This window comes from Chelonoidis abingdonii, chromosome 2, assembly GCF_003597395.2.
Source record: "Chelonoidis abingdonii isolate Lonesome George chromosome 2, CheloAbing_2.0, whole genome shotgun sequence".
Lineage (NCBI taxonomy): Eukaryota > Metazoa > Chordata > Testudines > Testudinidae > Chelonoidis > Chelonoidis abingdonii.
In genome coordinates, this window is record NC_133770.1 from 301,176,584 (window position 1) to 301,199,669 (window position 23,086).

At 55.6% G+C, this 23,086-nt stretch overlaps 1 protein-coding gene across 3 annotated transcripts in view; it reads right to left on the bottom strand.

Annotated features, from left to right (window-relative positions):
* Positions 1-13,363: 13,363 nt before the first annotated feature.
* HSF1 (heat shock transcription factor 1) overlaps positions 13,364-23,086 on the bottom strand; it is an 82,636-nt gene continuing 72,913 nt past the window's right edge. For all 3 annotated transcript variants that reach the window (XM_075063327.1, XM_075063325.1, XM_075063326.1), the window contains 4 exons: positions 18,732-18,837; positions 18,522-18,587; positions 16,054-16,123; positions 13,364-15,058 (listed from right to left, as the gene is read on the bottom strand). In XM_075063327.1, coding sequence (XP_074919428.1) covers positions 14,853-15,058; positions 16,054-16,123; positions 18,522-18,587; positions 18,732-18,837 — 448 coding nt within the window. In that variant the 3' untranslated portion in view covers positions 13,364-14,852. The remainder of the gene's footprint in view (positions 15,059-16,053; positions 16,124-18,521; positions 18,588-18,731; positions 18,838-23,086) is intronic.

Genomic DNA, 23,086 nt, shown 5'->3' on the forward strand with positions numbered 1-23,086 from the left:
AGCACAGCAGTCAGGTGGCCTTCGGCGGCATTTCTGCAGGTGATCTGATGGTTCTGCGCCTTTGGCACCTTCCGCCGAATTGCTGCTGAAGCCGCGGGACTGCCGGACCGCCTGCAGAACCGCCGCCAAAGACTGCCTGACTCCTGCCCTCACGGCGACTGGCACACCACGTCCCGCGGCTTGCCACCCCAGGCACGCGCTTGCTGCGTTGGTGCCTGGAGCCGCCCCTTGGGGGGGAGAACCCCTCCCCTGCCCCCGGGGCAGCCCGCTCTGGGGGGGCCATGCTGGGGGAGACGCAGTCATCTTGGCTGCTGTGGGACTAGGGGGCGAAGTGGCGCTGCCTGTGTCATGTGACAGGACCGTGGCGGGAGCAGCAGGTCACATGTCTGTGGGCACCAGCAGGGGGCAGCGCAGCAAGGATGTAAAGTGGGGCTGGGCTGGGCTGACAGCCACGGGCCAGGCCTGGCGCTGATGGGTCACCTGGGCTTGTGTCTCCCCAGGGATGTGAGGGGCAAGGTCCCACGCTGGAGCTGCCACGGAGACCCAATGGACAGCAGCTTCCTGCCTTCTGCCAAGCTTTCTCGCTCCCCGCCCCTGGCACTGCCCGGGTACCACTCTGCACCCTCCCCGCTGTCCTGGCTGCTCTTACAGCTCCAGCCGGGAGCCGTCGGGAGTCCTGCAGCTCGCAAGGCTGCTTAGTCCCTGCCCCCCATGCCCCACTGTGCAGCCCCTTGGCTGGAGTAAACCAGCCCTGACACCCATCAAGCCGCACAGAGTGACCCCACCCTAGTGATCCAGCCCAGCCCCTCCAGCTGGGAGAAGGGGCTGAGATCCCCCATTGGCCCAGCCTGCTGCTCTCGCTCTCCAAGAGCTGCTGCCACCATCCCCTGCCCCACCCCCACAACGCCTCACCCACAGACCCCCAGGGTCCCGGCGGGGTGGCACCTTGGCCAAGGCGTTGCTGCTGCAGCAAGCAGGGCAGGAGCACAGGCTCCAGGCAGCTTGGCTGCTCCACTCCCCAACTCTCCCAGGGGAGGTGCTGGCTCTGCAGGACCACCCAGCCGCCACAGTCCCACGTCCCAGTCTCTCCCGGCAGGAATTCCAGGGGTCGCCCCTCTGCCGAAGGTGCCGGTCAGTGCTCATGAGCCCCAGCAAGTGCCTTCCCAGCACGAGTTCCGCCAGGGCTCCTGGTGGGAAGCCGGGTGCATGGCATTATCACAGCGCTGGGCACTGGCCAGGGACCTCATCTAGTGCCCCAAGCAGACCTGGAACTTCCTTCCTACTGCCTCTGGCTCTCATGAAGAAGGGGCACCTCCTGCATGTGCTTGGCGAGGGGCTGGGGTTTCTGGGCTCAGCTGGGTGCCGGCCTGGCCCATGGCTGCCTGCAGGAGATGCACCTGCTTTGCTGCTGACCCCCAGCCGAGTGGACCCCCAGGCTGGAGCTGCTAACAGCTCTCGCCACTCTGCCCCCCTGCCCTGTATCCCTGCCACCGCTTACCATGACAATAAAAACCTTCAGCAACTCTCTGTGTGTCCTGGGGCTGGGCACTGCCGCCGGCTGGGAGACAGGAGGAAGGACTCTGCCTCCCTCACACTGGGCATGGGTGGGTGACAGGAGTGCTGGCATGTCCTGGGCATGGCCACCGCTACTGATTGGCAGAGGCCAAAACGTGTTAGATCCCTTGCTGTTTCCCTGCTCTGTTCACTCCCTGGGCACCTGGCCGTGGCCCGTCGGCAGACAGGACACTAGGCTGGATGGACCTTTGGGCTGACCCAGTCTGGCCGTTCTTACGTTCAGCCCATGTGGAAAGATGGGGACAGACGGGAGAGGCCAGAAGAGATCAGCCAAACGGTCCAAGGGTTGGAGAACCTGCCTGTGAGGAAAGGTTAAAACTTGGGCCCAGTTAGGCTGGAGAAAAGCAGCCTGAGCTGGGAGCTGAGCCCGGTTGTGGCTGGGTCAGGGCTGGTGGGGATCAGCCGTTCTCCAGGGCCGCTGACAGGCAGCACAGGAAGTAACGGGCTGACTCTGCAGCAAGGAACGAGACGTGTTTTAACACGAAGGGAACTGAGCTCCAGCCCAGGCCTTTGGGGGTGTGGTGGGGCCCCATTATTAGCCAACCCCCTGTCCGGGCTGGTCCAGGTTTGAATCACCAGGACTGCCAGGAAGGAAGGGGGCTGGATTTGACAACTTCTCAAGGGCCCTTCCAGCCCCCCCTTTCTACAGTGCTCTGACCCCCACCCCTGAGTCTAGGCAGACATCAGAGCGGGGGTGGGGGGGAGGAGGCAGCTGACAGCCATGGGGCTGAGCAGGCTCCAGGGGCGTGGAGGCATTAACAGAGTCCAGCAGCTCTGTGCTGCGTGGGGGGCTAGGTGAGGTGCAGGCTTGGTCGGAGCAGCCCGTTTTCAGGTGGAGGAGAAGAGCGCTGAGGCCTGGCTGGGCAGGTCGGTAGTGCCAGGCCCCAGCAGGCCAGCCCTGTGCCTTCAGCCATCCCCCACTCTAGCACTGGGTGCTTGCTGCCTGGGGGACCTGCAGTGTGCACTGGGGCCAGTGCCCAGTGATTAGCCCGACGGCGGGGGCAGAGCGGAGCCAGTCTTACCCACTGGGCTCCTTTCACATGACCAGCCTGAGCTGTGGAGCCGGCTGGGCTCACACGATGGCAGAGCGGCACAGCCAGTCCCGGCGCGGCTGTGGACTCGCTGGGGCACTCAGGGGCAGAGCCGCTGCCTGCTCCTTTCCCCAAGCTCAGCAGGAGGTTCCCAGCCCGAGCTGTGGGGCACACGCCAAGCGCTGCTGACCCCGCAGGCTGTAAGCGGCTGGGCTCGCCCGTGGGGCTGGGCATGCCGCTCTCCCCGCATTTCCTTTTGGACAGGAGATTGGCACCTGCAGGCTGCGTTTGCCACTCAGACAGTTTCTATCTCCAAGGTGCTTCCTAGAGTGATCAGCTGTCCCGATTTTATAGGGACCGTGCTGATAGTTGGGGGTTAGTCTTATCCAGGAGCCTATTACCCCCCAGTCCCTGTCCTGATCTTTCACACTTGCTGTCTGGTCACTCTAGAGCTTCCTGGTGCTAGCCCAGAAATGTTGTTAACCCGGCCCTGGCAGGGGCTGTCCCTTGTTTTCTCCTGACCAATGTTAAACACGGAGGTGAGAGCTGCTTTATGGGACAGTAAGTTCTCCGGTCTCACACTTGTGGAGCTGCCAGCTCTCCTGGGAACCCCCTCATCACCTTAGCAACCTTGGGTGAGAAGCTGGAGTCTCAGGCCCCAGCTCACTGCCACGGGGACCCCTCTCCCCGTATCGGCTGCATCTCATCAGCTAGCTCCCCTTGGCATTCCTGGGGAACATGCCGTGGCAGATCCAGTTACCACTGGGCTCCTGTGGGTGAGCGGCGGAGAAACGCAGACGTTGCTCTGTGATGTGATAAATCACAGAGGGGGAAGTTTCCAGTGGTTGTGCTGGACTCCGGCCAGACGCTGACCTCATTAGCCGGGATGAGATCATGGCAGGCTGGCCCCGTGTCACACACCATTAGTTTGATCCTTATTGGGGCTCCCTTCACTGCACGCAGCCCTTTCGCTCCTGGCTCCGTGGGCAGTTGGGGTCTCCCACGGCAGCGCACGGGCTGGGCCCCTGCTGGCATTTCTGCCAATATTGCTGAGACTGGCTGGCTCGGGCCTAGGGGCTGCAAGTGCATCTGAGAGGGTTCGCTGCTGTCCCTCGCCGGGCACTGCCTGGAACCTGCACAGGGACCGGGGGTCAAACTGCATCACTTATCACGGGTTGGGGGCTTCAGGTGCCCCAGTGCTGACACGTGCTAGCCAGAGAAGCAGCCCAAGTCGTCACCAGCAGCCCAGGCATGACTATCGCAGGCAGCTGGCCGGCTGGGGGCAGCTCCTTCCCATTCCGGGACGACAAACGGAACGACACCGGTCAGGGGCTCACGTGCTGGGAGGGAGCCTGGGAGAAGGTCCTGGCCTGGCTGGGTCAGCACATGGATGGCTGAGCGGTGCAGGTGCTTTTCCCTGACGAAGCAAAGAACCTGGGGTCTGGGTCCAAGCCCTGAGAGAAGAGCTGCCAATGGCAGTGTGCCCTGAAGCGACCCAGCCCTCTGAGCACTCAGCTGGTCTCAGCCCCTTGTCCCCGAGCACCTCACAGCCCATAATGTGTTTATCCCCCGCCGCCAGGCCCCCGGGGAACCGAATCAAGGTCTCCAAGTCCTAGGTTGGTGCTTTAACCACTGGCTCATCCTTCCTGGCTGCCGCCACGTGCGCCACAAGGGAACAGAGCTGACAGCTTCCTAGGAAAATGCCGAGCGAGGTGCCTCTGCTCTAACACAGAGACACCCCTTTCACCTGCCTGCCAGGGGGGACCCCAACATAGCAATACAAGTGCCCAGGAGAAAAGGCCTGTAACACTGAAACCCTCCTGGCATCAGCACAGACCAGGGGAGGCTGGAGACCTCCAAACATGAACAGGTCTCAAGTCGGCCTGTGAGGCCCCTCCTGACCGTGCCCCCCACGAGCCACTGGCCCCCACTGGGTAAAGGGAGCACTGGAGACAGAGGCGGCTCTAGACATTTCACCGCCCCAAGCACGGTGGCATGCCGGGGGGGGCGCTCTGCTGGTCACCGGTCCTGCAGCTCTGGTGGACCTCCCACAGGCATGCCTGCGGAGGGTCCGCTGGTCCCGCAGCTCCACCAAAGCACACCTGCAGGAGATCCACCGGAGCCACCTGCCGCCCTCACAGCGACCGGCAGAGCGGCCCCCGTGGCATGCTGCCCCAAGCATGCGCTTGGCGTGCTGGGGTCTGGAGCCACCCCTGACTGGAGATCCTGGAGCCTGGTAGCTGAGGAGTTAACAAGACTCCCCTCTCACTCCGAAGGGAACAGCATCAGGTGCCCCCTCAAAGGGGGCGGTGAATGAGCGAAGGCTCAGTTCTGCTCTGCCCCTGCTCACCCCACTGCAATCAGCTAGCGGCCAATCTCCACCCCACTCCCCAGCCAGGGCAGGGCTGAGGAAGGACCTCGCTGGAGACGCAGAGTGAAATTTAGGGCTGGCCAAAGCGCAGTCCAACAGTGCCAGCCGTGGGCACTTTTCATCCGACAGACACGAACCGCAGAGATTGCTCCATCCTCCTCCCCCGTGCATGGCTCGGTCTTGAACTCCTTTGTGCACCAACGCTGTGTCCTGCACGGGCTCAGGCTGGTGGCCCTGTGGTTCTGCCGGCTCAGAAGCAATGTTGTGGGGACCAGAGGAGCTCTCTCTCTGACAGGCATGTGCATGGAGCAGGGAGCTGCCAGGGTGCCTTGCGATGGAAACCACGAGGAGCTAGATGGTCCCATTGCGAGAAAATCTCCTTTCCCAGAGTGTATCTGACATACTGATCCGCACAGAAGACACGAGGGAGCCTGTCCGTTGCAGCTTTCCATACAGCACCCTCGTAACCAGGAGGCCAGAGTGTCGTCTGCCGTGAAGAGACATGGGGCCCACGGAGCCCAGTGGAGCCACACCGACTGTTTCCCACTCGGAATCTGGCCCTGGCTCTCCTGACAATGTCCTGAATCCTTTTGTCAAACACTCGGGATTGGATGGCTTTTCTGCTTCCTGCTGGGGACCCGAAGGCGACAGTGACACGTGGCGAGCTGCTGCAAAGGCCCAGCAGGCCCACGCCAGCCCCCTGCACAGGGCTGAATTTCACCCAAAGCACCGTCAAATGCACCAGGAAACACCCGGGAAGAACAGGCAGAACAAGGTGTCCCCCCAGTAACGGCTTCCCACCGTGGAGCTCGGGTGTTCGGTTAATGAGTCAGCACAGACTGTCCGGAAGAAATGACCACACGTTCACGGGGCCCCTATGAAGTGTCACTGGAGACACAAGGCCTGGGAAATGTGGAGTTTAAGGCCAAAAGGGACCATCTGATCACCTAGTGCAGCAGGTCTCAAACTTCATAGCACCATGACCCCATCCTATGTGACCCCAGGCTGGAGGGGGCCAGAGCCCGAGCACCACTGCCCCGTGTGAGGTGTGTGTGTGTGTGTGGGGGGGCTCAGCCCGAGCACCACTGCCCGTGTGAGGTGTGTGTGTGTGTGGCTCAGCCCGAGCACCACTGCCCGTGTGAGGTGTGTGTGTGTGTGTGTGTGTGGGACAGAGCCCAAGAACCGTTGCCCCGTGTGAGAGGTGTGTGTGTGTGTGTGTGTGTGTCTGGGGCACAGCCCGAGCTCCGCTGCCCCGTGTGAGGTGTGTGTGTGTGTGTGTGGGGGGGGGCAGAGCCCAAGAACCGTTGCCCCGTGGAGGTGTGTGTGTGTGTGGGGGGGGGGCAGAGCCAGAGCACCGCTGCCCCGTGTGAGGTGTGTGTGTGTGTGTGGGGGGCTCAGCCCAAGCACCGCTGTCCCGTGTGAGGTGTGTGTGTGTGTGGGGACCAGACGCCAAGAACCGTTGCCCGTGTGAGAGGTGTGTGTGTGTGTGTTGTGTGGTGTATTGTACTGGGGCACAGCCCGAGCTCCGTCTTGCCGTGTTGAGGTGTTGTGTGGTGTTGGGGGGCAGAGCCAGAACCGTGCCCTGGTGTTTGGGTGTGGGGGGCCAGCCGGCAACACTGCCCGTGTGAGCGTGTGTGTGTGTGGGGTCTCGCCAGCCGCCTGATCCGTGTGAGTGTGTGTGTGTGTGTGTGTGGGAGGCGACGTTCGCCCAGTTCAGCGAGAGAGTCGTGTGTGGTTGATGGTGTGTGTGTGTGGTGAGGGCTCAGCCGAGTCGCTGCCCGTGTGAGGTGTGTGGTGTGTGTGGGGGGGCCAGAGCCAGCACCGTCTGTCGTGTGAGTGGTGTGTGTGTGTGTGCGGCGTAGCCGAGCTGGCCGGTAGTTTGGGCCGCCCAGCACGCTAGTCTGTGAGGTGTTGTGTCGGTGAGTGGTGGATGTGGGTGGCTCAGCTCCCAGCACCTGCTGCCGTTGGAGGTGTGTGTGTGTTTGTGGGGGGGGCTCGCCAGCACCGCTGGTCCCATGTGAGAGCTGTGTGTGTTTGTGGTGAGGGCTCAGCTCCGAGCATGCTGCCGTGTGAGGTGTGTGTGTGTGTGGTGGGAGGTGTTGCCACACACCGCTCTGCGTGTGAGTGGTGTGGTTGTGTGGGGGGGAGGTCTCAGCCCAGCACTGACTGCCCCCTCTGGTGACGGTGTGTTGTGCGGGGGGGCTCAGCGCCAAGCACGCCTGTCCCCGTGTGAGGTGTGTGTGTGTTGGGTGGGGTGGGTGGCTCAGCCGAGCATGCTGCCGATGTGAGGTGTGTGTGTGTGTGGGGGCTCAGTCACGCACGCTAGCTCGTGTGGGCTGATGTGCGTGTGTTGTAGTGAGGGTTAGCCCTGAGCACTGCTGCCTGTGGAGGTGTGTGCTGTGGGTGGCGTGGGGGTCAGCACCGAACCCACTGCCGGTGTGGGACTGTGTGTGTGTGGGGGGGGGGTGGGGGCGAGCCACGCCCGATTTCCCGTGGCGGTGTGTAGTGTGGGGAGCGGAGGGGGGGGGGGGAGAGCCCAAGAACCGCGTGCTCCGTGTAGATGAGGCGTGGGGGAGGGGCCAGCGCCCTTGCACCCCAGGCCCTAATCCTCTAGGCTTGGCTTCAGCCACAGGGCCCAGCAAGTCTAACGCTCGCCTGGCGACCCATTGAAGGGGTCCCGCCACCCCACTTTGAGAACCGCTGATCTCGTCCGATCTCAGGCTGAGGAGTTCCACCAGTTACCCCCGTATGACCGGAATCGTGTCTTGCTCAGCACTGTCCGGGACAGAGAGCCAGGGCCGGGTGGGAGACATCAAGAGATGGCAAATCCACCACTTCTTGGAGTTGCTGCAGCTGATTCATCGATTATCTCTCCATGTTTGGTCAGCAGTTGTTACGCAGAGACGTGTCTGTGGTGGTGTCAGCCCTTTTACTAGAGCAGTTGTGTGGGGGGGGTCAGCCCAGCACCGCGAATTGTCCGTGTGATGGTGTGTGTGTTTGGGTGGAGGGCTCAGCCGAGCACTGCTGCCCGTGTGAGGTGTGTGTGTGTGTGGGGGGGGCTCAAGCCCAAGCACCGCTTGTCCCGTGTGAAGTGGTGTGTGTGGTGGGGGGGCTCAGCCCAGCCTGCTGCCGGTGAGGATGTGTTGTGGGGGGCTCAGCCCAGCACCGCCTGTCCCGTGTGAGGTGTGGCTAGTGGTGTTGTGGGGTGAGGTGCTCAGCCCGAGCACTGCTGCCCGTGTGAGGTGTGTGTGTGTGTGGGGGGGCTCAGCACGCACGTCTGTCCCATGTTGGAGTGTTGTGTTCTTGTGGGTGAGGGCTCAGCCCTAGCATGCTGCCCCAGTTAGGGGTTTGTGGAGGGGGGGGGGGGGAGAGCCCAAGAACCGCTGCTCCGTGTGAGAGGTGTGGGGGGGGAGGGGCAGAGCCCTGCCACCCCAGGCCCTAATCCTCAGGCTTTGGCTTCAGCCACAGGGCCCAGCAAGTCTAACGCTGGCCCTGGCGACCCCATTGAAGGGGGGTCCCGCCCCACACTTTGAGAACCGCTGATCTAGTCCGATCTCAGGCTGAGGAGTTCCACCGTTACCCCCGTATGACCCAGGAACTCGTGTCTGGCTCCAGCACTGTCCGGACAGAGAGCCAGGCCGGGTGGGAAGACATCAAGAGATGGCAAATCCACCACTTCTCTTGGGAGTCTGCTGCAGCGATTCATCTCCCTCCTGTCAGAAGTGTAGCAGAGATGTGTGGGTGAGGTCAGCCCTTTACTGGACGCACGTCTGTCAGGGAGATGCTGCACAGCGCTCGCTCTGAAGCTACTCTCACAAAAACAAAAGTGGGTCCAATAAAAGAGATGAGCTCACCCGCCTTGTCTCTAAGACCCTGTGAACAGCACGGCACAGACATGCCTGCCTCATTTCCCGTCTGATTCTGCCCGGGTTTCTCTGCTAGGGTTGCAGTTATTCATTAGGCCTCTCTTCGTCAGAGAAAAGAGCCCGTCAGCCCCTGAAGAGATCCAGACTCTGGAACGCAGTCACGGCTCTACCTTCTCGTGGAGAAGCTAAACAGATCCAGTGCTAAGTCTCTCACCATCAGGCATTTTCTCTAGCCCTCAACTCATTCTTGTGGCTCGTTTATCCCTTCTCCTATTTTCCAACATTCTTTATAAAACAGACCCCAGAACCCGATGCAGGATTTCAGTATTAGTCTCACCAATACCCTACACAAAATCACACCCCCGCTGCTCACGAATTCCCTGTTCATGCATCCAAGGATCACAAAAGAACAGCCAGACTGGGACAGAGCAAAGGTCCATCCAGCCCAGTATCCTGTCTGCCGACAGTGGCCAATGCCAGGTGGCCCCAGAGGGATTGAACAGAACAGGTAATTTAAGTGATCCAACCCCTATCACGCATTCCCAGCTTCTGGCAAACAGAGCCTAAGGACACCATCCCTGCCCATCCTGGCTAATAGCCATTGAGGGACCTGTCCTCCGTGAACTGATCTAGTTCTTTTTTTGAGCCCTTTTTTGACCCAGCGTTGCACTGGGGGCTCATGTTGAGTTTTCTGCACTGTGATCCCTAGATCCCATGCAGAGTCATTGCTCCCAGAATACAGCCCCCCTCCCAGTCTGTAGGTCAGGGCTGCATCCCATGATCCTAGATGTATAACTTTGCGTTTGACAATAAACACATTGGTTTGAATGTGCCCAGCCTGCCAAGCAATCCAGATCACGCTGTATGACTGCCCTGTCTTCATCCTTATTTATCGCTCCGCCAAGCTTTATCATCCATAGATTTTATAAGCAGTGACTTTAGTTTTAATTCCAGATCACTGACGACAGTGTTGAACCGCCTCAGGCCTAGAACTAGCCCTTGTGGAATCCAGTAGAAACAGCTCCATTTGCTGATTCCCCATTGACAATTACTTCTTGAGACCTGTCAGCTAGCCAGCTCTTAATCCATTTAGTGTGGCCTTTATTGGTGCTGTTTCATGCTTATTTTTTAAGCAGAATGTCATGTGATACCAAGTCAAAGGCCTTACAAAACTCTTAAATCTATTACACCTAGACAGTTACCTTTATCAACCAATCTTGCAATCACATCAAACAATGGAAGCAGGTTTATTGATTCATAGACTCTAGGACTGGAAGAGACCTCAAGAGGTCATCGAGTCCAGACCCCTGCCCTTATGGCAGGACCAAATACTGTCTAGACCATCCCTGATAGACATTTATCTCTTAAATATCTCCAGAGATGGAGATTCCACAACCTCCCTAGGCAATTTATTCCAGTGTTTAACTACCCTGACAGTTAGGAACTTTTTCCTAATGTCCAACCTAAATCTCCCTTGCTGCAGTTTAAGCCCATTGCTTCTTATTCTATCATTAGAGGCTAAGGTGAACAAGTTTTCTCCATCCTCCTGATGACACCCTTTTAGATACCTGAAAACTGCTATCATGTCCCCTCTCAGTCTTCTCTTTTCCAAACTAAATAAACCCAATTCTTGCAGCCTTCCTTCATAGCTCATGTTCTCAAGACCTTTAATCATTCTTGTTGCTCTTCTCTGGACCCTCTCCAATTTCTTCACATCTTTCTTGAAGTGCGGTGCCCAGAACTGGACACAATTCTCCAGTTGAGGCCTAACCAGCTGAGTTTGTTTGACAAGATCTGTTTTCCATAAAACCTTGCTGACTGGCATTAATTATATTTCTAGCCTTTCGTTCTTTATTAAATCCTGTATCAGCTGTTCCATTATTCTGCCCAGGACTGATGTCAGGTTAACTGGCCTCTCATTACCCAGGTCATCCTGTTGTCCTTTTTGAATACTGGCACATTAGTACTCTTCCTGTCTCCTGCAATTTTCCTGCTACTCCCAACATGAACATTAGCTGGCCAGAGATCTCCTTAGTCAGCTCCTTCACAATTCTTGGGTGCAAGTTATCCTGCTGACTAAACAATGTTCATTGCTAGCACATGTCACTTATCACCCTCCTAAGTCACTAATTGATTGGAAAACACTTCATCATCCTCGTGTGACCTGAATACAACATCCTGCTTCTCTCCAAACGTAGAACAGAACTGCTTGTTGAACTTCTTTCTTTTCTGCATCATTCTTAACGATTTCGATTTTGTCATGCAGAGCTGAAGTTGCCGTCTTCCCATCACAGCTTACAAACTCTTCAGTCACAAGAGGCCAGGCCACCGGTGCTGGAGGAGAGTGGGGAGCAGAGACACACCGAGTAACAGAGACCAATCCAAAAGGGACTGCTCTTTCCCAGTGAGGATGGCCAATCCTTCGTCACACCCCTCAGCACAGACGCAGCTTGGCAGGGCGGGGTCCTCTGCAGTCCCGTGTGTAGTATTTATAGCACAGGGCACTGAATTCATGTGTTCTCACTCACACCCACACAAAGCTGGACTGCGGAGGGGCCACGTGACGCTCCCTACAACACCAGCAGTCTTCTTTTGCCAGACTCATTATGGTAATTCCAGTTCATCCGGACAATTCTTTCTGCTTCCGACACACAGAGCTCCCTTTTCACATCACAGCCAGCATGGCCGGGAGGGGGACAGACATGCTAAGGACGGCCAGAAACCCTTGTCACGGATGTAGGGGTTCTCACATTGGAGATGGGTTCCGAAACTTGGGAGAAGAAAATCCAGGAAGTAGAAACAGCGTCAGAATGACTTCCTGCCAAGGGGGGCGGGGGGAGCAAACACCTGGCATAATGACATGGGGCACAAGGGAAATGGAGCCTGGTGTTCTTGGAGAAGGGAAGAGGTGACTGTGGCGGAGACGCAAGGCCTAGATCAGACGAGTCTGGGAATGGAAAGCGTACCCACTCATCCGCTGAATGAAAGGGGCAATAGCGATGTCCAGCTAGGGACCCTGGGGGTGGAGAGCACATGCTATGCACGTGCAATACAGCTCGAACCCAAATGAAGGAGCAAGGTGGTAACAGTGCAAAAGGGAAGGCAGTCAGTCCCAGGAGAGCCAGCGTCATGACAAACCAGTCACGGGAATGCACACGAGCGGTCTGCTGGAGAAGGAAGCTGAAGGAATATGCAGGTAGCCAGGTAACAGAAGCAGCTCTGCGCTTGAGGAGCTCGAGGCACAAAGGGTCTGTCTGCCCTGCAGTGAGACCCTGTGGCTGGCCCGTGTCAGCTGCCTTGGGCTCGCGGGGCTCGGGCCAAGGGGCTGTTTAATTGTGGTGTGGACTTTCAGGCCTGGGCTGCCGCCAGAGCTCTGGGACCTTCCCACCTCGCAGGGTCCTACAGCCCTGGCTCCAGCCCAAATGTCTACACGGCAGTTATACAGGCCCTTAGGCTGGGTCAGCTGGCACAGGCCAGCCACGAGTGTCTACTTGCACTGCAGACGTACCCACAGAGAACATGACGCTCCTCAGGATGCAGGGCTCTGATACACATCACTCTGCTCTTTTTACTGGCAGCTCCAATGGGAACTGGATCAGGCCCACTGCGCCGAACACCACACCCAGTGCGTGGCCCCCAGGGAGGTCGCAGGGGATGTGGAAAGTGGGCAATAAGCTCCACTCTTTGGCCTGCATCTCTGCTAACCCAGGAGAGCGCTGCAGGGACCTTGCCTGTATGCAATGGCTGCACCTCACTCATCCCTGTGTCCCCCACCCAGAGATACGTTCCCCGGGCTACACAAGACCCGACTTACGCAAATTTGCAGTTACGGAAAAACTAGAAATAGGATTTTTGAGTTGCGGAAATTTTTGCATAACGTATGGGTCTATGTTTCCGATTTACACAACATTCAAGTTACGCAAGGCTTTCCGGACGGAATGATTGTGTAAGTGTGTGTGTGTGTGTGTTTGGGGAGGTACATCTGTACACTGCACTTCTAATCTCAGTTCATCCTGGGATTTTACAGCCCCTACCCCATAGTACTCAGTTGTGTTACTGGGCACCGGGCAATTCCCAGAGGTGAAGCACTGCATTTTGGGATGAGACCCCAGGACTGGCGAAGACCGTGCAGACCAGTCCTGTGGGAAGCAATGATTGTACATGGTACCAGCTCCGGAGCGGACACACACCAGCTCTTAGATGTCGTAACCAACCATTATCACCAAGGCCTGAAGAACACCATCGGCAGGCTGCCCCCAGGCCCTGTGCCTGTCACAAACTCCAGGGGTCTGAAGCCCTGGTTTCTTGCAACGCTTGTTCACTTAGTGCATGCAGCCCTTGCTCTGATGTCAGCCAGGAAAAACCTGTCTACGAGCTGCTGCCTGCAGAAGTCCCATGAGTTCAAGCAGTCACCACATTTTCTGTACAACCAACAGAGATACAAGCACCACATACAATTAACCACGACATTAACTACCCACAGAGGACAAAGAGGGAGGGAAGTTTTGAACACGCTAAACTTAACAATGCAATTTTTCTTTTATTGTTCTTATTAAAAAAGCACTCCTCAGAGGCGTGCAAGTGTCCAACACACGTCTGGCACATCGACATGGGCTGAGCTGCACGCTCACCCCCAATGGGGTCAAAAACAGAAACATCCTTGAAAATTCAGCCCTTAAACCTGGGGTGGGATCTCAGCAGGGAAAGCACAACACAGAATTTAAAGACCTCCACCCCCAAAAATAATCCCCAGATCGTCTATCACCCAAACCTGGAGCCATTCCCTGCTCTGCTGAGATGTGCAAGAGAAACTTGACTTCGGCATCTGCTGTTTTCTTTTGCTGAAGCTGGAAGCAGGAATGTCAGCTCTTATGGACAGGGTGGTAACAGCTCAAGCTGCTGCTCCAAAGGCAGAGCACCCAGCACCTGGAGCCAGGCCCACGCATCAGCGTCCAGAGCTGCAAAGGCAGTTACAGGGGAAGCCAAGCAGCTCTCAGGACCATGGCTAGTGCCTAGGATCTTCTCCGCCAGCTTCACTCCCCCAACACAGAGGACAAAAATAAAGCTTTCGACCACAGAGGAGCCGCCAGATGAGAGGCCATTTGTTTTATAGATATTTGTATGTATATATATAGATATTTATATATACAGAGATAGATAGATAGATAGAAGTGGGCGCTTCTTCTCTCATGTAAAAATCCAAAATACAGTTTTTACTATTAACAATCTGAAGTGTAAATGTACAAATTTTTACTGCTAAGCAAAAACAACCAAATCAAACCAAAAAACAACACAAAGAAAAGAAACACACACGGAGCAAGAGAAAAGAAAAGAGGAAGTTTGGCTTCTCCGTGGCTGGGCTGGGGGAGCCGAGGGGTCCTGCCACACACACACAGAGCAACAGGGAGCGAACTGCATGGCAGAGACCACCAAGGGACCCAGCCCATCAGCGCCAGCTTTAAAAAACACGTCCACCTCACTGGGGGGAGGGGTATTCCCCGCCGCAAACCCACAACCCCTTCTACATGCCCAGGAGCATCGTGCGGCCCTGCCGCCACGCCCCGTCTCCATGGCAAGGGCAAAGCACCTGCTGACCTTTGCCAGCTGTTGGGACCTTGTGTAGGGCATGGCCACCCTCCTCGCCTGGAGTGCAGAACGAAACACAATCTTACTTAGTGACTAGCTATCCTGTGAGCACCCAGATCTCCCGCCTGCACTTCCAAGCCCCAGTGCCTGTCTAGCCTCTCTGGCCGGTCGGATGACAACCACAGCACAGGGGTCAGCACTGCTCAGCCCCCCAAGACTGCCAACCTGGAGGAGCACTATACCGGGTGGCTAGAATCTAAAGCAGATTTCAAAACACCTCATTAAGCACACACACAAATGAAATCCTCACTGTGCCGGGGGAAGCAAACATGGACCGAAGGGTGTTTAGAGCTTTCAATGTCTGTGCAAAGCAAGGAGGCTGGTGGCTGGATTTCCCTTTAGAGCGTATTCTCGCACTCAGCCTTAGGATATGGCAGGGTCCTTGGGTTTGGACTGCTCAGTCCCCGACAGGAGAGAGATGGTGGGGTCTTCCGAGTACTCCTCGCCATCGGTGAAATATGGCCCTTCCCCCAGCTCAAAGAAGATGGGCAGGTCTCCGCTCCCCATGTCAACAGCACTTGAGTCCACCAGAAAGAGGGGCTGAGCGGTGTAGTGCACCAGCTGCTTTCCTGCAAGGAGACGGTTCGCGTTAGAAGGGGGATCTCAGTGGGGAGGAGGGACTCGCAGGCCCAGGGCCATGCTGGGGGGAGAGGAGACATTTGAGTAGCACCGGGAGCAGAACGTGAATGGGCTTTACCAACAGTAACTGCTTATCTCCCAGCCCCTGAGAGGCAGCTCAGGGACACCCCCAGGTTACAGCTGGGACCTGGGCACATGGCCACTCAGCACCTTCCTGGCCGAGCAGGAGTCAGCGTGGAGGAGGGTCTGGTTCCCAGCTCAGACCCTAGAGCATGCTGTCTCTGGACTGGGGAGAAGGCATGCCCAGGGGGCTCATGGGCCTCGCCTTCAGCAGTGTGAGCAGCACATAGAGGGGCCTGCTTTTGAAACGGACTCTGCCCGGAGGGGCTGGCGTGTCAGCAGGTAGCCAGCTGGGACCTGTCTCATTCGTGCCATCGGAGGCCAGGAGAGGAGAGGTGCAGCTTCCGGGGAAAGAAAAGGGTGCACATGGCAAGCTGAGAAGGAAGTAGCCCTGCAGTCACAGACAAGAGTCACCTGCTGTACAAGGAGGAGGATCAAGATTTACAACAGGGAGAGAGATGGGAACTGGTTGGTGAAAACTTTGACGCCCGCTCAGAACGCACTGGTTACCAGCTCAAGGACACTCGCCTCCAGGGAGATATCCCCTGGCCCAGCTTGGGAAAGGGAAGGGGGACGCACAGGTTACCACCAGAGGCTGCATGCCCAGCCGGGGTAGTGGTGGTGAGGAGAGAGCCAAAAGTTACCATCTTGGGGGCACAGGCCCCTGTAGAATATGGAGAACCGAGGGAGAGCCCCCACCTAGATGCCTGGGGCCCAAGCAGCACAGTGACACTATGCACACCTAGACTTAATCATCAATGTTTCTTTGAGAGTTGCTGCTGCCTGGAGAGATCCTGACACTGGGCCTTGACCCCTCTGCTCACGGGTCACTAATGGGAGGATGCAGGGGCAGGGGCCTTCTTACCCATGTCTGCGGTGCTGGCCTCTGTCTCAGCAGGTTTCTGCTGTTCCTGGGATGAGAGGAGATCCTGGATCTGTGGGGAGACAAGTTGGGCTGCTAAGTGCACCACACAAGTCAAACTCCTTTGCACAGGGAGCCAGGAGAGGGAAGGGACCTCTCCCTTGGCTACCTTAGGAAAGTGCACACACAGCTGTGGTTTGTAATGTGGAAGTGCCAGCAGGCGGGAGACTAAAATAGTCTGGGAGCTAGGGAATATCATCAGTGAGCTACTGCAGGCTCTGGTGGAGTCTGTTCAGCCTGCTCCAGTCTCCTGATGACCAAGGCTGCCTTGGAGAACTATACGGACCAGCTCTGCTTTTCATACAGATGTGGCCTGAGACACTGCAGATTGCTGCCTGCAGCGCTCACCTTGATCTGAGCAGGAAGCCATATTGCATGCTGGGATCTGTAGTCTCCATGGGCACCCCTCAGAACATGCTTGCAACAGAACATGTTTTATGCAAAGTCTTATTGTTGTCAGTATGAAAGGCAAGAGCACACCTCATGCTGCTGGTGAATGGTCAGCGTGGCCTTTGGACACAGCCCTGCAGTAAGAACCAGGCTGGGCTGGGAAGCAGTAGATTTGTAGGGCTGTAAGAACAGGAGAGAGAGCCGCGGGAAATGGCAGAACGCCCCCGACGGTCCCAAACGTTCAAGTAACTGCCCCAGGGTTGTAAAGAAAACTGGGTCAGTCTAAGGCTTGACAGTCTCTGAGGGGCATCGCAGCTAATCCCAGCACCAGACAGGCTGTGTTTGGATCAGGGGTTCTTCAACCTTTCTATAGTGTGGAAAACTGGTTAATGCAGGGACTGCCTCATGGGTTCGTGTGCCTGTCATCACTGCAGCAACTGCTTCCATGGAAAAGCCACCTTAGGAGGACGTTTAAATGTATATTTAGCTTCTTTTAACTCTATCTCGCAGTCAGAAGAAGCTGACCCCATGTGCACTCACGCAGCTCTCTGGACTCAACCCCACAACACTTTGGGAACCTGTGCAGCCGAGTCTGTCCCCAGCACAGAGATTTAGAGCAGTGCAAAGGCAAAGTGAGGACAGGAGCAAACCAAGTGTCCATCTCCGCATTAGAGAAGAGAGAACTATGACATACATACTGCACATAAATCCAAACCACTTTGTTAGCTGAAGAGTTCAGCTGTAAATTTTAGAGGAGCCCAGTTAAAAGCCCATCAACAAATCTCACTTACAAATACTCAACAGCTTCCCTAGACAGTCTAGAAATGAACAGTTCAGGGATCCAACCCCACAGCCATATCCCTGTTCCTCACCATCCTGTCTGCCCTGCCCTGCCCTGCCCCCAAGAATCCTAGCCACATTCCACCCGATCCAGGCCCCACCTCTTCCTCTGCAGAGCGGCCCTTGCCGCAGAGCCAGGACTCAGCAGAAGGGCAGTTTAAATAGTTTACAGTCAATGTTATAAACATGACACAGGTCTCTGTGATCCCCCAGCTCTCCCCCAGTAACACTCAGAGGCCCCCGTCTGACTCAGCCAGACACCCGGTGTTTGGGGCCAAGCCATTTTGGGGGTAGGAAGCTAGGAAAATGTTCAGAAAGGGAATGATGGATATTTGTGAAATACCTTAATTGCAACCCTCCTTTTCTGAAGGTTACCAAACCTCCCAGACAAATCCTGCCTGGCCTAGGAGAGCTCAGGGGACCCGGTCATTTCTGGGACAAGTTACAAGGAAGTGAAAAACGGATCTTATAGTTGTAAGTTAGGATCAGTCTGAACTATGGAGTGGCTACACTGGCCCATTACATCCAGATGAGTGTCTCTACAGCAGCATTGGGCCTGTGAGCATCTCAGGGCTGGGACTGGCTGTTCAGCACTGAGACGGGGGGAGGGGAGGAGGAGGGTAACTATCTTTTAGTGGAGCAGCTTCTGTTGGGGAGAGAGACATGCCTTCGAGCTGCACTGAGCTCTTCCTAGCACTGAGGCGTTGCTGGTGCTGTGCAAGTACGCGCAATAACAAATACTACAATATGCTGTGGAAATCACTGGAATCTGCCTTTAAAGGAAACCTCTTCTGAAGGTTTACAAAGCAAAAGAGAGGGTTTATGGAAACCAGTTCTATGGACTTCATGCAGCTCAGTGCTGAGGGAGCAGGGCCGGCCTGAGAGATGAAGTCTCAGCACCTACTTAGCGCAGTGTGAGTGATGAGGCATATCTGCTCCCTGAACGAATCAGTCGGAGGAAGCCTTGGTGCTAACGGAATGATTTCTGCCTGGTGGCGCTGCAAGCCCTCCCAGGGCTGAGAGAGACTCTCCCCCACACCGTGGCCTGAGGCTGGCCTGGACTCCCTTCAGAGCCTGTCAGGGCCTTCCTTTCACCAGGTGCTGGGGCTGCTGCAGAGCAGCACAAGGCACTTTGTTCTGGCAGCTGTGTGTGCATGGAGGGATGTTTCACAGCTACTCACACTCGCAAGGCTGCTGTCCAGATCAGGAAGGTTCATGTCTGTAACCGTCATTGAAGGGCTAAACAGCTGCCAAAGGAAAGAACTATTAGTGCAGGGAAGGAAAACACCCCAGACACGCTGTGGAAATTCAGTGGATGCTGCCCTGACGCACACGGTACCGCAGGCCACAGCTCGGTCCCTGCTCTGGGAGGGAGGGTTTGAGATACTCACGTCCAGCAGAGCACTAGTGTCTACACTGAAGCCGTGAGTGGTCAGCATGGTTTGGAGGTTATCCAGGTTGGAATCAATGGTCTCCAGATGGTCATTTAGCTCGTTCCTGCGTCACAGAAAGGAGAACACAGATCAGGTCAAGGTTAGCAGACTTCCTCTGGGCTCACTCAGGGGACTCTCTCAACCCCAGGAACAAAACCTCTATTAAAACTGAGCAGGAAAGCAGAGTTTGGACTCCTGGCTAATTACCCACGTGTGCCAGCCTTCAGTTCTGTCCTTGCCAGTGAGCTCAGGTATGCTGACACACCACCAGAACAAGGCTCTCACCAGGCCTGTTCCTGCCGAGAGCGGTAAGAGCCAGCAACTTGGATGAGGAAGAACAGTGGGTGTCTTATGACAACACATATGGTTAATATTCCCAGAATGCACCAGGACACCTAACACCATTTAGGACAGGGTCTCATTATACTCTGCACCTCTACAGCCAGATGCTTTGCACTCATTCTTTGGTCCAGGTACCTCAGTGTTGTCAGTCCTGCCATAGCTGTTATGGGGCAAGGAGAGGGTAAAAGCCCTGCTGACATCAGTCTGGGGAAAAGTGGTTCCAAGAGCCCTGTACTGGTCCGATAAAAGCCCTGTCCGTGGAATGGGCACTGGAAAAGTCTCATGCCATCATAACAAAAGCTACTGATTTGCCCCATGACACTAAAGATAACTGGTGTCGTTCCCACTCATCTGGGAAAGCAAACGTCCCAGCCTGTGCGCACCTCTGCATGGCTAACGGGCATGTGAGGATGTATGTACATGTACAATGTGTAAACCACTAGGTTCCCTGAAATCATACCACGATCATAATCTAACAGCAACAGCTCAGGATAATGGCTCAGTGTTAACCAGGTCAGGCGGACTGAGTGACAAACATGGCTGACTCTCCAGGCCCTGCCTTAGGGGAGCCCAAGTCATTCCTGGGAGGACTAGAGTTGAACTGACACAGACTGGGTCTGGTAGATTTCGCTGATGGTTATCTGGACAGCAAAAAGATAATAATCAAAGCTGAAGTGGGAACGAAGGAGTGGGGGAGCTGGCTTCAATTCCTGAACATCTCCTGGGGTGGCTTCTTATTCCTGTTCCTTAAATGTTCATACCACTGATATTCCTGATGTTCTAGAGTAGCTGGAGCAAACGGATGGCATAAATCTGCACGTTTCCCAAACACTTGGGTGCAGGCTGGGATCACTTTCTCTCAGAAATATTCACGAATGCCAGGACTGCTCTTCTCAGGATCTGTGCCTTGGGAACACTGGGCTGTGCATAAGCCCACTGAGGTTAGTGGAGTTCAGCAGTGGTAGATGTGGCCCATCGTGGCTTCATCTGTAGGCCATGGAAACCCAGAGCATGAGCTCCCGTCCCAAGTGGATGGCACTCCATGCTGGGAGGGAGACATGGCGCTATTACTACTCCTTGCACCAAGGAGCTGTATTTTGGGTTGATTCTTAGCTGCACGCTGCTTGGAACCCAAGAAAAGCAAGGCCTGCCTGTTCAGGAGAGCGCTCCGAAAGTCTGCAGTGGAAGTCTCAGCTCTAGCATGCTGGAAGCACGCTTGAACACATGGTTCCAGGTTCGATGAGCACCGCCAGGCTCTTTCGTCCTGTGAGGAATCTCACTGGCTCCCGGAGATGGTGACGGACAAGGACTGAAAACGTGTGGTGGGTCAACAAACTTTTCAGGTGTCTTTAGCCCACGTGTTCTGACAACACAGAGCCAGTGCTTGTCTGGAGCTCAGCTGAGGAGACGCTGCACTCCCGGCAAATGAAGAGGAAGACAGCAGAGGAACAAGTATGTGCTGGGTTAGTGCAAAGCAAGCTCAGAAGGAGCAGTCATCCGTCATCTGCTCCACACTGCCTGTGTTGGCAGCATGATGCTATAAATGCCACTGAAAAGAGAGTGAAAAACTACTTCTCCCTTCTCTCTGGAAACCTACACCTGGCTAGTGTTTGTTTCTCCAACTCCTGTAGCCAGGGAGTGTCCTGCAGAACAGAGAACCTCCTTGGCCATTTCGAATATCTTCACAATTACCTTCCTTCAAGGAAAATAATGCCGCAAAAGTCTTGCAGTTACGGTATCAGCTGCCTGCAAAGAATGGTGACACCAACCACCTAACCAAGACTGTCTGTCATCACTGCTGGTAACAGATGCTACAAATTCACATCTCCCAGCTAAGAAAATCTAACTGCAGAAACGATTACGCTGTCAGAATAACCATACACACCGACCGCGGAAACACTGCTAGTGGATGCAGGAAAAGCAGGGTACAGACAAATACCAAGAACACACTCCTCTCTTAGTTTCCCTGGGTATATAACCAGGAGTCACAAAGAGATTCTGCAGTTCTTCCAAGGCCCAGGCTCTGCACAGATAAGTCACTTAGCTGTGTATGTTCCCCAAAGAGCATACTCTGCACAGATTTCCAGTCCAGTGCTGAAGCCTTCAGTACATAGTACCAGGAACGTGCTGCAGGATCTGAGGTATTTCCAGCAACCCCCGTTAGAAAACAGCTTTGACTAGCATGGACTGGGGATGCCAAGGGTCAAGAAGTGAGGATGGAATGAAGCTATGACATGTGAACACAGCTAGTCTCTTTACTGCCAGGGGGCTTGGAGGGCAGACACACAGAGCAAAGAGTTAACCACGGTCAAATAACAAGTCAGTGGCAAAACTAGGATTGGAATATTCAGGAGTTTCAAACCACTTCCAAGCCCTTTCAGAGCAGCTTCTTAAAATCTCCCTGCAGCTCTTGGAGGAGAGAAAGGAATTCTGTCTCTGTGTTTTCTAACCTTGGTGATACAGCCTGGTTCTCACACTGCTAACAGGTAAGCCCCTCTTCCTGAACTCAGGCTCTGAGGTCTCTGAACTGCACTCTCCAGCTAGCTCTGTCACCAAATGGTCTGTGGCAGGGAGGAGTAATGAGCAATGCACTCATACTCTAACTTCCTCAGTGTACTCCGGGTGGGAGTAAGAGGAGTGCACGACGACGCTTGCCTCCAAGGAAGTTCAGAGGGAGGGCAGCGCATGTGCCCCTGAGAAGGATGGAGCTTTAAGAGTCTAGTAAGGCTTGCCTCAGTGTCTCTGTATCTCGCCAACTCGAGAGGGATGGTCTGAGGGAACTCAAAAGAGGCAAAGGGGAAGAGAGACATGGTGACCTCTGAGTATGGGAGAGAGGTCAGAAGACTCATTTCAGCACTGTGGAAGGAGACTAGTTCCTGTTCAAGTCGGATCCTCTGGCGAAGAGGGCTCCTGATCCACACACCTGGCAGAAAGAGCAGTGTGCACACGTCCTGGAAACCGAAGAGCCAGAAGTAGCTGTGAGACACAGCAGCTGTCATCACTGTGAGCGCTGAGTGCCTGGAAGCGCAGGACTGCTGAGTGGAGACAGGGAATTCTGACATGAGGCAGAACACCCAGGAGGCTCAGGCTAGAGGCCATGTGACCCAGTAGTAAGAGCTATGAAATAACAGCTGCATTTTTGGAGAATGACCCAGACTAATATACAGTAGGTTTGTCTGTCCCCAGGTACATGAATCACGGTGCAGAGAAAGCAGTTAAAAGCTATGATTTCAGGGATACAGATTTATACGCTTAAATGAACCCATCAGAGGGTTCTTGAATGAAAGCTCTGGATATGCTTCACCAGTCACATTCTCCATTCACACACACTTCAGAAAACAGTGCATCTTCTCTGGAACCACTGCTGAGAGCCTCTCGTTTCTTTCTGGTCTGACTGCCAACTCCCTCATAAGAATACCAAACCTTTGCTGTACACCACACTTCACTCCAGCACCAGCTCCTCGGCTCCCAGGGGCAGCCTGGCAGATAGAACACATGCTATCATGAGACCCTCGCTGATTTTCCATCTGAGGAAGCGATGTGGGTTAGTGCATGCTGTGTGGTCTCTCTTTGTGTGGGCTGTTTTATAGTCTGAGAAGTAGCTATGTAAAAACAGCACCTTCTTATTCAACAGATCTGGTCTCTGTGGGCAGGTACGCGCATTGATGCTGGTGGTTCTACATCAGGGGTGGGCAAACTGTGGCCCCGAGGGCTTTGGATCTGGCCCGCGGGATTGCCAGCCCCGTGGTGCTATTGAGCTAAGCGGGCTCCCGGCCTGCCCTGGCCCAGCGCCGCTCCTGGAAGCGGCCAGCACCACGTCCTTGTGGCCCCTGGGGGAGGGAGAAGGGCAGAGGGAAGGCAGGGAGCCTGCCTTAGCCCCACTGCATGCTGCTGCCACACCGGAACTGCTCCAGGTAAGCAGCACTGGGCCAGAGCTCACTCCCCAAACCCCCTGCCGCACCCCAATCCCC